This window comes from Balaenoptera borealis (assembly GCF_965194805.1).
Source record: "Balaenoptera borealis genome assembly, chromosome: 11".
NCBI classification, from domain to species: Eukaryota; Metazoa; Chordata; class Mammalia; order Artiodactyla; family Balaenopteridae; genus Balaenoptera; species Balaenoptera borealis.
This window is the reverse complement of record NC_138868.1, coordinates 71073095-71090440: the sequence shown is the minus strand read 5'-3', so window position 1 is coordinate 71090440 and position 17346 is coordinate 71073095. Positions and strand designations below refer to the sequence as shown.

Genomic DNA, 17346 nt, shown 5'->3' with positions numbered 1-17346 from the left:
GTGATCAAATTTATAACAGACTCTCAAACTGGTAAAGCGTCAAAGGATTACCTTTCTAAGGGGAAAGGTGCAGTAGTTGACAGGATTTGAACCTGTGTGGGGAAACACCAATGGATTTCTAGTCTATCGTCTTAACCACTTGGCCACAACTACATGAATCCAATACAGTCTGAATTTAGGGGGATCAGGCACTGAAAGGGGTAAAGGTGGAGGGAAGAAAAAGAATGCCATAAGGAAATCAGAGGTATTAAAAGAAAGTTTGCACCCTCGACTCAGATCCCCACAGGTCTGGTTCCATAACAGCAACAGCCAGGCTTGTATCAAACTTGGAGGATCTTTCTTTGAAGAAACTACACTGTAAATTGCTCAGGGAAAAGAACCACAGATACTAAGTTGAGGATCCTCAAGGAAAAGCCACATTTTCCAATGAAATCCAGAAGTAAATAAGGTCCCCACCTATAGAATTTCCAATTAGCCATTCAGTGTTCCGCTCAAATATGCAAGATATTAGAGAAAAGCCTCTAAAATTTCAGACAGAAAAAAAAAAAGGAAGAACCCAAACAGAGAAAATACAGGAACCCAAACAAACAAAAACCTATAAATATTCAAAGTAGGTAGTATTTTGCATCCATGAAACAAGAGCAGGATGCTACGAAAAGAAAAAATCAGAAAGGAGGGCAAGCTTTTAGAAACTACACTTTGAGAGCCAAAATAAAAATTTCTAAGAAATGTTAGAAGAAAAAGCTGAGAAAATTCTCCCAGAAAGTAAAGCCAAAAGAAATAGACTACAGGGACTTCCCTAGTGGTCCAGTGGGTAGGACTCCATGCTCCCAATGCAGGGGGCCCAGGTTCGATCCCTGATCGGGGAACTAGATCCTGCATGCATGCCACAACTAAGAGTTTGCATGCTGCAACTAAGGAGTCCGCATGCCACCACTAAAAAAAAGATTAAGACCCAGCGAAGCCAAAAAAAATAAAGTAGAATACAGAGAAGAAAAGAAAATTGGAAGAATATTATAGCTCAGTGTTTCTCAATATTAACTTTATCATCACCCACCTAAGGAGCCCTTTCAAAACTTTTTTCCTAATTGCCTCCTAACTCCATGAAACTTAATAACTATATATATATTGTATATCTTTTTATGTACATTTGTGCTTTGGTACATAAAGAGTAAGACTTTTTCATCTCCCTGAGAACCAATTTTCATCCCCTTTGGGGACAACAATAACCTTGTTAAGAATGTATCATCCAATATCGCACTAAAAGATGTTCTCACAAACAGAGAAAATGATGTGATCTCAAATTATTTTAGTGGTGTTTAATATTTGGCTTAATTTTTGCTAAAATCCATTGCCAACTACAGAAGTAAATACAAGAAGAAACACCTAGGAGGCTTGAAAAGTGACTGTGTCTGGTGAGTAGCATCAAGGGGTGGGGGGTGTGTAGGGGCAGGAAGAAATGGTGTTTCATGTTGTAACCTTTTAGCACTATTTGCCTATAATATTTTGACTAAAAGTATTACCCAAAGAAGTGTGATGAAGGCTATGATGAAAGCTCCCAAAGAGCACATGACAGGGATGCCTGATAGCTCGGGCAAAGTTTATGCCACACAAGTGGCACTTACCTCAACCCTGAAGGGAGGGAGTGAGATCATGAAGGGCCTTGTGGGTGAAGCTAGGGACTTAAGACTTAATTTAGACTTATTCCTCCAGTCAAAGGGAAACGATTGAAGAGTTTAAACATGGAGCAACAGAGGCAGATTACTCTGAGTACACCATGGGAAAATGAGAGTAATGCCAGACTGGAAACAGGGAGACATGGGGAGTTGTAGCAGCCCTTCAAGAAAGAAATGACAGCCTGAATTAAAAGAGTGGTAGTGGGAATGGAAACAAATGGACAGATTCCAGAGTTGATCAACTAGAACTGAGAAGAACAGGTACTCTGTAGGGTGTGGCAGAGGTATAGAAAAGGAAACAGTCAAGACTTACATCTGGGTTCTTTTCATTGAAAAAAGGCTGAAGATAAGGAGGTGGAGGTGAGGGAATATATAGCTTTCCCTTTTAGATAGGCTGACATTTCTGCAATCTCAAACACAACTCATTAAATTATAGGAATCAATGGTGAGAATTTCCCAATGCTCATTCTGAATTAGGAAAAGCGCCAATCAATTCCTGAACAGTTGTGTTTACCAAATAGTGCAAAATGAAGAAAAGCTTCCAAAGCCTAGTAACAAATAGAATCATTACTTTGTTATAATCTCCATAAGACATAAGAAGAAAGTAAAAAGGGGAATGATTCTTAAGAGTTATTCTGGGGCTTCCCTGGTGGCGCAGTAGTTAGGAGTCTGCCTGCCAATGCAGGGCACACGGGTTCGAGCCCTGGTCTGGGAAGATCCCACATGCCGCGGAGCAACTAAGCCCGTGAGCCACAACTACTGAGCCTGCGCATCTGGAGCCTGTGCTCCACAACGGGAGAGGCCGCGACAGTGAGAGGCCCGCACACCGCGATGAAGAGTGGCCCCCACTCGCCGCAACTGGAGAAAGCCCTCGCACAGAAACGAAGACCCAACACAGCCAAAAGTAGATAAATAAATAAATAAATTTATAAAAGTAATACTGAATCTTAAGAAACAAGTAAAACGAAAGGAGGTAGTCAAAAAAAAAAAATCTAAAAAAAAAAAAAGAAGAGTTATTCTGAATCTCTTACCTTCTTAAACTCTTTTAGCCGGAAACAAAGGTACAATGTTTTATGGCTTTAAGACCAAAATATCTAATATTAACATTACATTTCTAAGTACCTTTCTATTTACAAAGTTATTTTCCCCCTTACAAAAGAATTTGCTTTGATAGATTTGATCAAGAGAATTATCTGGTTGAGTCTGAAATCTAGAAATAATTATAAAATGAAAATAGGGCTATTTACTAAGGATCGCAGGGAGGAATTTTTCTAGATAATTGAATCTAGGAAGAAGTACAGTGAAAAAATATAGGTGTTACAACTGCTCTTAAAGCCAGGGTTTTACGCACCATGATTATCCTGTGAAAGATACAGGAAAAGAGCAGTGAAGGTACTGAAGGGAAAGAGCGCAAGGGAGAAGAGAAAAAACTGGGTTTTATCCTAGAGAAACTGGTTTAGAAAGGAAGCAGAGGGAAGCAAAAGTGTCAGAATAATGGATAGCAAAGAATTTTTGTCTACAATAAATTGCTTTTCCTCATATATAAAGAAACTAGTTACCTAATGACATATTTTTTTAAGTCCACATTTTAAATACTGTTGTACAAACCATTTTTTCCCCTTCATGAGTACTCACAGTCTAAGTTTCCTCAACAACAAAATATTTAGCATCCTGAAAAAATTGTAGAAAACTGGCAAACTATTAAAAAATCATATTTTATCAAACCATCTGTTTACCTAGTATAGAAGTTCTGCCACTTGCTGGTGATTCTACCTCTTGTATGGCACTAAGTTCATGTTGGTTCAAGTCCAATCCACCCTTAACTTTTGCTACAGGTGGTTTTGAGGATTTCCCACCCAGTTCTTTGTCCTGATGCTCCCCTATCAAGTCAAAGACAAAGTTAGGCACAATACAAATCTGTTAACGAAACAAACTGCTTCAACCGGCAAGTTGCAGGAGGTTAAAATAAAGAATCATCATCAGGATAATCAGTACAATAAAATGCAATTAGCTTACCACTTTGCTTGGCATTACTATCTTCTGAAAGGAGCTGATTATCATCACAGTTTTTCCTGCCTGCACTACCAATGTTTTCCTGATTGTCTTTGGCTAGATCTTGGAGATGAACAAGGCATTCTCTGAGCTTCTTAGTTTCAAAATCATTTTCAACTGTGGGCTTACTTGTCTGAAAAAGTAGACAGACGAGGGTGGGGATGACACAAAATGAAAGATCATGTGAAAAAGTCATAGATTTGTATCTCCCTTCTTCAGTTAGAACCTCAACTACATGAACAGCTCCATCAACCACATTATTACAATTTTATCTATAGATAAAAAATGAGAAGTACTTCTAATATTGAAAGGGTAATAATTCCATTGAAAAGTACAACCAGTCACAGCCTCGGACCTTACAAACAGCCTCCACTGCACCTTTCAATAGGAGATTATACTTGAGTATCCCTCTCTGCTTTTCTTCTCCCATTCCTTTTCCTGAAAATGACCAGTAAATCCCCAGAACTCAAGTTCTCGTGAACGCAACTCAAGCTTCTCCTGAGCATCAAAGGATTGTAGAATTCTGTTTATTAGGCTAACTCATAAATTTAGGAAGTAGCCTTTTAAAATAAAATGGACACATTCATATATAGGAGAATATACTGTCTCCCATATAGAGAAACTATGAAAAGTCATCTGAGTGACCACATCAGAGTCCTCACAACAATTCAGTCACAAGCAGCCGGTCCGGTGGTCCATCAGCCTAAAATCACACCACTTTTATAACAGATGTTAATATTGTCACTTATGGAAAAAGATGGTACTGATTTTGATTCTACACAAATGTCAGCAAAGTGCTATACAGAAAGCACAAAGTCTGCCATTTGCCTAAGAGAAATTCTGCTAACTAGTTATTTTACAATTTAATCTTCTTGTGGTAAGCTCAAAATCCTTTATAACAAAACTTCAAAAGGCAACCTACATGATGTTTGAGTTTGGTTGTATCAAACCAGTGGCTGAAATTAGTTGGGCTTCAAATAACTATTAACTTCATAAACGCCATGCAAGGTGGATCAATTTTTACCTTTTAATTTCCACGTTGTTTAAGGTAGAAAATTAAAGCACAGTTAAGGTCAAACCACTTATTCTCAATAACTAAGAACTTATTTCGACCTAGGATTAAAACAAATATTTAGCTTGGCTGAGTCGGGTTACTGTCGATGTTTAATTCTTAGATATTCAAGATGAATACATACCTGACTGTCTTTAAAGAAATCCTTCAAGGTCTCCTGATGTTTCTGAATGTGCTGCTGCAATGCTGTTTGTCTCTGTACAAGCAATTCTTCTTGGGCTTTTTGGCCATAATGCAGAACTTCTTTTTGTAGCTCCATCTGCTTCTGAAGTCCCAAATTATCTTGCTGGGCTAAGAGAGGTTGTGAAAAACTCAAAAATCGATCTGGAAGTCTTGGGCTCATAGAAGCACTTGAAGGAGCTGCATGTTCATTCTTGGCTGAATACGATTCACAAATGTTTTTAGATTTTACTTCAGCAAAAGGTAGCGGAATCAATGAATGCTCTCCTTCCTTGGGTAGAAACACAGAGGGAACAGGCTGCTCAGAAGAGTCACCTTCAATCAGCTCTGCTTGCTTGTTTAAAAGCACTTCTTCCTGAGCTTTTTCATTAAAACGCAGCACTTCTCTCTGTAAGCCCAACTGTGCTGACACATGATCTTGCTGAGGCAGAAAAGCCTGGGATAAACTCAAAAGCCTATCCTGAGACCTTGGAATCTCAGGATGACTTGAGAAAACAGTACTGTCACTTCTGGTTGGAAGAGATTTTTGGATTCTTTCAGAGTCAGCAACAGGCAGTGCTATGTGGGATAAGGATGAAGAGGTGCTGGTCTGCTCAGGTGAGACCCCCTTCTCCAATTTACTTAGTCTTTGCAAAAGCAATTCTTCTCGGACTTCCTGTCTAGATTGAGTGGCTTTCCTCTGTTTGTCTAACTGCTCTTGAAGTGCCTTCAAATCACCATGGAGAGGCTGGATAAAATGCTCAGATGACTTTTCCTCAAATTTATATTGTCTGGGCAAAACCAACTCTTTCTGGGTTTTCTCACTACATGGAAGGGGACCTGTCTGTGTATACACGTGTTCCTGTTGAAATGTAATCGGATAATCTTGTTGAGGTAAAACAGGCTGTGGTAAACCCAAAAGCCTATCAGGCAACCTTGGTATCTCAGAACGACTTGGGGAGACTATATTATCACCCTTAGTTGAACAAGGTTCTTGGATTCTACCAGCTTCACTAAGAGGTAATGGAGCAAAAGGACGCTGTACAACTAGGGGTAGGAAGGAAGAGGTGCCAACCTGCTCGGGAGATATTCTTCCCTTCCACTCACTCTGTTTATGCAAAAGTAATTCTTGCTGAGCTTCCTGTCTAGACTGAATGATGGCTTCCCTCTGTGTAGCTAACTGTTCTTGAAGTGCCTTCAAATTATCTTGTTGAGGCTGGATAAGCTGTGATATCTTCAAAAGTCTGTCCTGCAATTCTGGGATCTGAAAATGGCTTGAAGGAATTCTACTCTCACTCTCTGCTGAAAGAGGTTCCCAGGTTGTAAGAGATTCAGCAGAAGGCAATGAAGGAAAAGAAAGCTGTGCTAACTGGGGTGTGAACGAGGGGCCAGTTTGTTCAGAAGATACATTCCCTTGGGTTTTCTGGCTAAACTGAAGGGTCTCCTCTTCTGTGTCTAACCATTCTTGGTGTCCTTCCAAATTATCTTGTAGAGGTTGTATATGTCGTGAAAATCCCAGAAGTCTTTCCTGAAATCTTGGGATCTTCCAGTGGCTTAAGGGAACTGTACTGTCACTCCTGAATGACATATAGTCCTGGAATTTTTCAGATTCAGCTCCCTGAGACAAAGAGGTGCCAGTCTGTTCAGAAGGAATTGTTTTTTCTAATTCACTTTGTTTGTGTACAAATTCCTGAGTTTCTTGTTTAGCACCAAGTATTACCCTCTGAATGTGTGACTGACCTTCAAGTGTTGTTAGATTTTCCTGCTGTGTCAGGCTACGTTGTGGAAAACTAAGAGACTCATCCTGAAATGCTGGCATTACCAAATGACTTGAGGGAATAACACTCTCCTTCTCAGAGAAATAAAAGTTCTGAATTCTTCTAGGCTCAGTTTTAGCAGAAGCTTGTGAAGCGACTGAACGTTGAGTGACCACTGGCAGGAATGAAGAACTCATCTGCACAGACTTATTAGAGTCTTCCAAATCCCTTTGTCTACGTAAAAGTAATTCTGCCTGGGCTTCATGCCTGGCCTGAAGAGCATCCCTCTGTGTAGTCAGCTGTTCTTGGAGCAACTTCAAACTATCATGCAAAGGTTGGAACTGCTGTAGGAAACTTGAAGACCCATCCTGAGATTTTGGGATTTCAGATTGGATTGAGAGAATTTCCTTCTCACTCTTAGATGAATACTGGTCCTGGATTTTTCCAGATTGAGTACCAGCAGAAGGTAGTGAAGTAAATGTATGCTGAGCTTCTTGAGATGGGACAGAAGGGGGCTCAGTCTGTTCAGCCCATACTCTTCCATCCAATTCACTCTGTTTATGTGCACATAATACTTCCTGGGCTTCCCGTCTAGCCTGAAAGCTGTCCCTCTGAATATTTAACTGTTCTTGGAGAAATTTAAAATTAAGCCTATCCTGAAGTTGTGGGACCCCAGGATGGCCTGAGGAAACTGTAGTCTCTTTCTTGGTTGGAGAAGATTCCTGGATTCTCCCTGACTCAGCTTTGGCAGAAGGCAGTGAAGCAAATGAATCCAGAGGTACCAAAGGAAGGAATACAGAAAGGCCAGTTTGCTCTTCCAATTCTTTCTGTTTGCACAAAAGCAATTGTTCCTGAGCTTCCTGTCTTAACCGAAGAACTTCTTTCTGTAGGTCTAACTGTTTTTGGAGAGCCTTCAAATTACCTTGCTGGGCTATGATATTCTCTGAGAATGGCAAAGACTTATCCTGCATTTGGCCAACTACAGAATGGCTTACAGAAACTACACTTTTGCTCCCAGTTGAAAAGCGTTCCTGGATTTTTCCAGACTCAACTTTAGTAGGCAGAGAACTAAAAGAATGCTCAGCTACCAATGGTAGGAATGAAGAAGGCTCAATTAACTTAGACGATATACTTTCATTGTTCTCTGAGAACATTTGCTGGGAGTCTAAAGTTTGAAAAGTTGTTGCCCCAGAGGTTTCAGCTCTTTCTCTAGCATCCTGTACTATCAGTGGCTTATCATGTGACAAAGCCCTTGAAAGTGTATGAGAGTCTTTAGGGACCAATTTATAGTCTCTCTGTTGTGTTTCAGTCTGTGAGAGTTGCTTTGGCTGTTCCTGTGATTCCAAAGCTTGCTCGGCTAAAACATCTGAAGTAACTAATGTTTCTGTTGTTTCTACCTGTCTTTGTGGAAAGCGATGTTGTCTTGGAACCTGAAAATCTTGCTCTAATTTGGAGATCTGTACGGGTTGCATAGGTTGTTTGTTAGGACTCAACTTGGGTCTCTGACCTTGATCCTCAAGTTCTGATGCAACAGCGGGTCTTTCAGATTTCTGTGGTGGTACTGATGTAACCGAACCAGGTATCAATGGTGTAGCTGACATGGATGGGTACTTTCCTTTTAACATAGTCTGATAGTCGAGTAATCGTTTCCTGGCTGTTTCAACAGACTGTTTGTGAAGCCTACCCAAAACAAACAAGCATTATTCTTTTTTGATGAAAAAAAATGCCCCACATTCTTAAGTGTTTATACATTAAATTCAATCTAGGGGTGGCCATAATCAAGGCAGAAATGGAACAATGTTAATAACATTGCTCTTTGAGAAATCTACATGCCATAGTTCTAAAGGGAATCCTGGTAAGACCTTCATATAAACCAAATAATAAAACCTGAAAATGTAGCCACACACTATCACATATAAATTGTACCCTAGCTAATACCTGTTTTGCTGTAGGAGCTGTTGTTGATAGTTACGAATCATCTGCCTGTGATTATCTTCATCAGAACTTATGGTGCATGATGCTGGTGCAGTGCCAACCTAATAAAAGACAAAGCTACTAACTAAAAGGCAAATCCAGAAATAAGTACTAAAGTACTTTACGTAAACTGACGTTCTATAATTGTAAACTTCCATATAGCTTTATTTTTTATAAAAGAGACTGCCATTTCCATTGTTAAGAAATGAAGTAATCTACCACTCTCCTTTAGTGTCAAGCCCAAGAGCTCAACATACACATTACATACAAGTCATGGTCACATATATTAGCACCCTCTAGAAACTGAAAGATGAAAGTCATTAGGTTTGTATAAAGTTATTTTTACATATACATTATTTTTTAAAAAAATTATCAAATACAAATTAGAAATGCACTTTACTTTTCTGAATGCTAAGATTGCCCACACTTCTTTATCCCCCAGCAATCTATGTAGGGATGAGATTTCCTGCATCGTACCCCAGTCTGTTGAGTTTTTTTTCTTTTTTCTTCTTCCAGCTGAGCTCTGAAGCAATCAGTTTCTAATCTTAACTTCTGTTGTTCAATTTGTTCAAGTAATTCCAACTGTTTTTGCTTCTGTTCTTCTATTTCCATTATCTAAATAACAAAAATACTATTGATTTATTAACAACAAACTCATGCCAAAGAAAAGTTTATATGCATTACAATGAAAAGAAACAGGTCTCATCACCAAGAGTACCAATTATCCAAGAAGAAAGTGGTGACGTTTTATCTGTTATTGCCACTGCCAGAGGGAGGAAGGAAGCAAGAGACAGGAAAATGGGAAAGGAGGAAAAGGGAGAGAAGTAAAAATAAACATATTAACTATTTGTATTTCCTGGAAGCACAGGGAAACCTTGATCACCACTGAAGCACCACCTCCAGAGAAATAGCAAATTCTGTGTTCACATCTTTAATTTTACCTTGTTCTCAGTAAGAATAATGCCTAAGAAATTAAATATCGAGAACGCTCACAACACTTTGATTTCTTAGGCATACTCATAAAAGGGTGCAGTTATCTACAAGCTAAATAAAAGTACAGTGAGCAACATTCAGTCTTTACTGTCAGGCATTAAAGAGATGGAAAATAATGGCAGAGTGAAGACAAATAAACTCAAAATTATACCAACACACACACACACATAAACCCGAGAACTAAAAACATGTGTTAAAGTAACTGTAAGATTCATGAGGACAGGGACTAGTCTGTCTGGTTGCCTGTTAAATCCAACACCTAGTAGCCCTTGAAACATATATAAGAAACATATACTGAATAAACAGAAAAGGGAATGTATGTGAAGTTTTATTAAGAGGAATACGTCTACTAGAGATAATGAAGAATGATCTTGTTTTCAAAATTAAAAATGTCTCAATATGATATTACCTATTCTTAATCAGGCAATAGTCGCTATGGCTTAGTTCCTGTCTTCACCTTCCTTTCCTTCACTCATAGGAGCCACGGAATTTAAAACATTTACAGTTTTGTAGTAACTCTAGAACTGCACTATCAATATAGTAGTCACTAGCTACATGTGACTATTAAAATTTAAATCAACCCAAAACAAATAAAATTTACAATTCAGTTTCTCAGTTGCACTGCTCATACTTCAAGTATTCAACAGCCCATGTAGGTAGCAGTTACCATACTGAACATAGACATGGAACATTTGCATTACTGTAGAATATCTATTGGACAATACTGCTTTAGAATATTGATTAGAAAGCATTTATCTGAGACGAAATACTGGCTCATAGAATTGTCATCCCTCAGCTGCATTTTTATAAAAACTATGACTATAAACTGACTGGCTTAGTAACAATTAGCCTCTTTCGAGGTAATCTGTGTTAAGAAAATCTTTCATTAAAGTAGAAGGGACAAATATTACAGTTACAGAAGTTGAATTTAAAATTTTTCTTTGAAATACAGTTTTTCAAAAAAACTTTTGGGATTACAAAGCCCAGATCAATGTTTAATATTATGACAGGGACTCATTTATTCAACAAATATTTATTGAGTACTTACTATGTATAAAGCATTGTACAAGAAACTATGTAGGATAAATTGACTTTTTAAAAAAGACAGTCTCGGACTTCCCTGGTGGTCCAGTGGCTAAGACTCCATGCTTCCACTACAGGGGGCACGGGTTGATCCCTGGCCGGGGAAGTTCCACATGCCCATGGTGAGGCAAAAAAAAAAAAAAAAAAAAAAAGACAGTCTCTGCCTTTAAAAAACTGATAAACTTTATAGGGAAGATAAGATACATACCAGAGTATAAAATACAAAGCAGAATGCAATAAGGGTCAAATGAGTAGTACAAGTAAAGATGAAGTACCTTCTATCAAATGAATGTGTAAGACAAGGCAGAAGAAATGGTATCAAAAGTAGCCAGATGTTAAGACAAATTTTACTGGTCAAATAAAACTATAGTACATAGGGGAAGAAAGAAACCTTTAAAAATAAAAATTTCAGGGACTTCCCTGGTGGTCCAGTGGTTAAAACTCCGCACTCCCAATGCAGGGGGCCTGAGTTCGATCCCTGGTTAGGGAACTAAGATCCCACTTACCTCAACTAAGCCTGAGCACTGCAACTACTGAGCCTGCGTACTCTAGGTCCTGCTCGCCACAACTAGAGAAGCCCATGCGCCACAACGAAGACCCAGTGCAGCCAAAATAAATTAAAAAATAAAAATAAAATAAAATAAAAATTTCAAATTACCTGTTTCTGCCTTGCTGCCATTCTAATTCTGGCTGCTTCTTCCTGAGGATGAAGTAGAACTGAACTCTGAGCTACAGCTGTGATAGGCTGAGTCTCTTTCATTTCTAAGAGAATCCCCAAAGCAATAATTAGTTTCAATAATTTAGAATTTGATACCACTGTAATGTCTTTTGTTCATTTATTACATGTAATTTTATTAGGAAAAAGATGTGAAGAATCAAGCAAGTTTAATTTGAGAATATGATAAAAAGAAATACCTTGTTCCTTTTCAGAGTCTATATTGAATGAAAGTGGTTTATCTTCACTAGTAAGTGGTCCAGAGTCAACTGTTAGCGTGTCACTTTCAACAACTGTAATAGATACATCATTATGAACATATTATCGCTGTCAAACTTAAATCTGACAAATGTAACAAAAATCTACATTCAGATTGACACTGGTCCACCTGAATGTCTTATTTAGTTAAGATCCAGCCACCTTCCAGAGACCACATATTTTATCCAATAAATTCTAGCCTAATACAAAAAGACCTAAGACTAAAATTATAAACAAAAAAGAAAAAACGAAGGAGAACTGACTTAAAAGGTAAGCTGACAGAGTTTCAAACACAATGGGACAGCATAAAAAGAGCAGAGTAAGCAAGGCACCAACGTGTAAAAAGAGAAGAAATTTAAATGTATCTTTCACATACTTAGGTATTAGGATTTTTATTATTTATGAATCCAGAGCAGAGAAGGAAGTTAAAGCAGTATACTTTGATCACATCAGGGTAGCCAGAAACTGAACGGAGCATTCAGTCACCTCATTCGTTCAGCACCTACTTATGTGCTGTATGCACATTTACCACGGTCAACAAGAAAAGGCCTCAAAGGAGGTAGGTGGGGGACAGAACATTACATAATTATCCTAGAAAAAGATTATAAAATTAGAAACGGTGCTAAGTACTATATAAGAAAAAAGGGGGCTTATACAATAGAGTATTTCAGAGGAATCTGAATTAGACTAGGAACTCAGATGAGATTTCTCTTAGGAAATGGCATTTAAGTGGACATTTGAAAGGTAAGGAGGAATCAAGCAGGTGAAGAGTGTGGGGATGTACAGGAGACCTTTCCAGACAGATCAGCAGGTATTAAGACCCTGTGAGGAGTGAAAAACTTGGCTCAGACAAGGGGAAGAATGAAGCCAGATGAGGCTAGAGAAAGCCTACTCACACAGGGCCTTTTTCAAAATAACTTGGTTATGGATTAAAGATGAAAGTGTCCCTTTGTATTAAATGCCAACACCATACTCTCTCTCCTTCTTCTCACTCCTTTTTACTGCCTTTGCTGCTTGCCCCTTCTCTAGCCATCTTCTAAATGATGCAGTCCCTTCAGATGGTCTTATAAGCCCTTTTCTCACTGAATTCTTTCCCCTAAAGAATTCTTCCATGCCCATGTGCTTGAATATCATATGTATATCTGACTTCCAAACTTACCTCTCTTTGCTTTAGGCTAGTCAATTAATTCAACAAATATTAACTGAGCACCTTTTATGTATAAGGCACTAGTCTAGGCTCTGGGGGTACAGCAATGAACAAAATCAAGCCCTATATTCCAGGACTGGAGGGTGAGGAAGGTGGAGAGGGGCAGGTGTCAAGACAAGAAGCAAATAAGCAAGAAGGTAAATTTATGGTCCATCAGATGTTAAGGGCTATGGAGTAGAGGTGATAGGGAGTGAAGATTATGGGGGTGGGGGAAGGCACAGAAGTTTGTTGTTTTATATAGAGTGGTTTGAGAAGGCATTACTGAGAAAGCAGTATCTGAGCAAATATCTGAAGGAAGTGAGACAGTGAACCATAAAAATATCCAAGAGCATTCCTCCCTCCCCCAACCAAGACCAGCACTTGCAAAGACCACATGATTCGTATTTGCTGTGTTGGAAAAATAGCCAGGAAGCCAGTGCCTACGGTGCAGCGGTTGGGGAGAAAATGAAGTCAGAGAGAGAAGTAGTGGGGAGGGGTGTGTGTGCAGATCCTGTAAAGCTTTGATGCCACTGTAAGCAAAATGGTTTTCCTGAGGGAAATGGGTAGTTGTTGGAGGGCTTCTCCCAGAGGAATGATAAGCTGATGTGTTTTAACAGGATGTCTCTGGAAACAGATTATTGCAGGAAGGTGCAAAAGCTGTGGATGGAAGACCAGTTAGGAGGCCACCAGCTAATACAGGCAAGAATCTAGAGAATGAACATCACTTAAACTAGGATAGTAGGTGGTGAGGAACAGCTGGACTCTGGATATATTTTGAGGGTAGGACCGACAGGATTTGATGATGGTTTGGATGTAGGATATAGAAGAGCAGAACCAGAAAGACAAGCTTTTTGGCTTAAGCAAGAGAATTTTTTGCCACTTACTGAAATATGTAAGATTATATATATATATATAAAATTCTACTACACTTAAAGTGCTCTGGAAGGAGATTCACTAAGGTTTCTAACATTTATTGCCTTTAAGTGGCAGCATTATGGGCTTTAAAATATTTTCTTCCTTTTGACCTCTATTCTTCGATTTTTCAGAAATGAGCATATTTTTGAACAGCTTAGAAAGGGTTTATGTGCTACAAAATGAGATGACTGGAGAGAACTACCTTGTTTCTGCCCAGAAGATACTGTTCTGTCTTCACTCACAGTTGCTCCTGATTCAACTGTCATGGCTTTACTTTCAGTTTCACTAACAGTTGTCATCATTTCGCTTTCATCCTCAGACATGGATTTAATTGTCCAGAGAGATTTTTGGTTTCGGATCTTATTTAATAATTTTTTAAAAAGAATTTTTGAAGGAATCTGGTGGGTCTTCATTGCCAAGGGAACTAAAAGTAAAGAAAAGAAAAAAAAACCTTATTCAGCACCTATTACAAACCAGGTAAATTATTCTATCTTTATACTTAGTCACTATAACAACCACTGGTTAAAACAAAAACACAACTTTATTTTCCTCAATATTTATAATTTAACACAATTTTATAACCAGGAATAATTTTTTCAACTTAAATTTAAATAAGGACACCAAAATTCAACTACAGTTCACCCTTGAACAACATGCACTTGAACTGCACAGGTCCACTTATTTGAGGATTTTTTTCAATAAATACATACTACAGGACTGCACGATCCAGGGTTGGTTGAATCTGCAGATGTGGAACACTGGATACAGAGGGCCGACTCTAAGTTATATGCAGATTTTTCGACTGCGTGGAGGGTCGGCGCCCCTAACCCCTTGCTGTTCATGGGTCAACTGTATTTTTCAACAATAGACAGCAACATAAATTTCAAGCGTAAAAATGTATCAGGAAGATGTTTATTCCGCTTGCTAAATGAGGATAGAATGCATATCTCTTAATCTGTGTGTAAGACTAGCATTCAAAATATGTGCTGTAAGGTTCACAAGAAAATAAAAGATTCTGCAGAGGCCAGAAATGAAGTTTCAAGGGGAATTCATGGCAATTGAGCCCTAAACCCATCTTCTGAAGTTTATGCCAAACCACAGGAAGCTTATACTTTGTTTGGACAGCAGTGTGGGCACAGGAGACAGGGATAAAGCTTAGAGCCCTCACCCAAGGAGTCTAAGAGGAGACCCACATAAAATTGGAACCCCAAGGACTACCTATCCACAGTATAGGGTGAAGATGAGAAGAAAGCCTGAGTGGTTTTGAACAAAGGCGATACTCATAGGTATGGGGAGAAAAGAAGTCAAAAGGAAGAAGCCTTGGTTTCTAAGAAGATGTGGAGTAAGAGACACCTTTATCTTTTTAGAGGTACCTCTCATGTCTCTGGTTTGGATTACTGCAGACTGTGGTATCATCACTAACATGAGGAAGGCAGGAAGATAAGGTTTCAGTAGGCAAGAGAAGATGATAAATTTATTGTCAGACACCAAGTTCTAAGTACCTGTGCAACAACCAAGTGAAAAAATTCACAATGGTGGAGATAGAGATGAAGTTTAGAAAAGAGACCAAAGTTTGTCCTGATCATCATTATACATGAAGTGCCTAGCAGTAATTAATACGGTAGGATTTCTGGTGATTTGATCAAAGTCTTAAAAAAAAAAAAAAAATGCTGGCCTTTCAAATGAATTCAAAATTGATCATCTAACTTAACCTAAAAATCTTTAGACTGTATATTCATATAAATAAAATAACATTCCTCCTATGTAAATGAAAAGGATCTTTAGTGATGGAAATCTGAAGTTTCCTCCTCCTATCACTCCCATGAGTATTAGTCACTGTTTGCACTTAAATGAGACCAGACTTTCCTAACTGTTGGCAAATGATTAGCATTTTTTTCCTATGAAATACTGCAATATTCAGCTCAGAAGTTTTTACCGTCTGCTTCACTAGAACATATTGTTTCAGCTTCTGTCACTGGAATGTTTTCAGTCTCCCCCGAAATTTCTTGTTCCATTGAAAGGTCCAGTTCTTCATCTTGGATCTGATCAGTCACAGTGGGCAGAGGCTCTGGTTCAAGGTGCAAAATCAGGTTTCCTTTCATCTCTCAATAAAGAAATACAGAGACATGTTTCCATTCCAAAATGACTACGAAGAACTTGAGCATAAAATTTTAAAGACCATCATAGTTTAAAGTCTAAAATATGAGAGCCTCTTTCAAACTGAGAACTCATTTCAAAATAAAAACTGCTTCAAGACAAATGTATTTTCCCACCAAAATGTTTCAAAGCATTGTTGAAAGTTTACTGAAAATATCTTACTCCTGTCTGCATTGTACATGTCTTCAAAGGCAAATTCTAGCTCTCTCTGCCAATCATCTTTCATTTCACTGCGTTTGTATGGAAGTTCAACTAGTTGTGGTGGCATCCGTGATACCATCTGTCTCCTGCGTGCCAGGTCCTCTTGTTGTAGCTGTTTGAGTTCTTTCATTAGTTTCTCCTGATTCTTCAAGAATAAAGAGAATTAATTAACAATTGAGTAACACACTTTGGACAGTGGATAGTAACATGAATAGTGAGGGAAGAGTGGAGAAATCATGAAGACAGGGACTCTAGTACCCTCCGCTCCTCTACCATTTGTTCAAACACAAAGACACTAATTAAGCGTCGGCCCTCCACACCCGCGGTTCCTCCACATCCGCAGATTCAACCAACCATGGACCATGCAATACCACAGTATTTACTATGGGAAAATATGTGGGTATAAGTGGACCCATACAGTGCCAGGGTCAACCGTATGATGCTAGTAAGTACTACGAGAAGATGGCTCTGGTTAGGCCACAGAGCTTCAAAGTGTCTGCCAGGCACAGGTCTTCCTCAGGACAGTCACGAAGCTACATTCCAACTAAGCTGCCACCGCTCCTGCACTGTACTTTGTTCCAGCCCTCCACACAGCCAGCAGCAGTCACCAGTCTCAGGTGAGCACCAAGACCCAGCCAGGGTAACTGTGGCTTAACAGATATTTCTTGTTACTCCACACTCTTATGAGTCCTCAAGATTAAAGGGGATTTGTACGTATCTCTTTTAAGTTTAAAGAGTCTGGCAAATATGAAAGTTTAAGCACAATGTTTTAGTGAAGTTATCTAACTTAAATTTGGTGGTGGAGGATAAGGAGGGGGGGATAAGGGAAGACCTCTCACCCCCGGGATGAGGAGTTAGCCAGATATGAATGGGTGAAGGAGGAGGAGTACAAGTAAGAAATAACAACTCCAGCACGGAATTATGCAGATGAAGGCATGGGCAGTCAGAGAGAGTACAAGGTTCATTATAGATAGGGTATGGAGGGCAGGGATGGTTAAGGAAAAAAGGTAAAGTTGGAGAGGCACGTAGAGGCCAAATACAACACAATATAGCAGGAAGTAAGATCCCAGGGCACAATAGGGTCTGCAGCAAAAAGGTTCAAACAGGGAAAAGGAAATCCTCTCTATGTATTGCAGACCATTCTTGTG

At 38.9% G+C, this 17346-nt stretch overlaps 1 protein-coding gene across 13 annotated transcripts in view; it reads right to left on the bottom strand.

Annotated features, from left to right (window-relative positions):
- Positions 1-17346, bottom strand: part of CEP295 (centrosomal protein 295) — a 48066-nt gene that overhangs the window by 10587 nt on the left and 20133 nt on the right. For 12 of the 13 annotated variants that reach the window (XR_014231113.1, XM_082339863.1, XM_082339867.1 and 9 more), the window contains 10 exons: positions 16160-16343; positions 15777-15944; positions 14043-14264; positions 11682-11774; positions 11425-11528; positions 9168-9305; positions 8655-8752; positions 4925-8396; positions 3693-3861; positions 3413-3556 (listed from right to left, as the gene is read on the bottom strand). Coding sequence is in view for 12 of the 13 variants with exons in the window: in XM_082339863.1 (XP_082195989.1) it covers positions 3413-3556; positions 3693-3861; positions 4925-8396; positions 8655-8752; positions 9168-9305; positions 11425-11528; positions 11682-11774; positions 14043-14264; positions 15777-15944; positions 16160-16343 (4792 nt within the window). In the remaining variant the exon portion in view is untranslated. The remainder of the gene's footprint in view (positions 1-3412; positions 3557-3692; positions 3862-4924; positions 8397-8654; positions 8753-9167; positions 9306-11424; positions 11529-11681; positions 11775-14042; positions 14265-15776; positions 15945-16159; positions 16344-17346) is intronic. The other variant, XM_082339866.1, reaches the window with a different exon arrangement.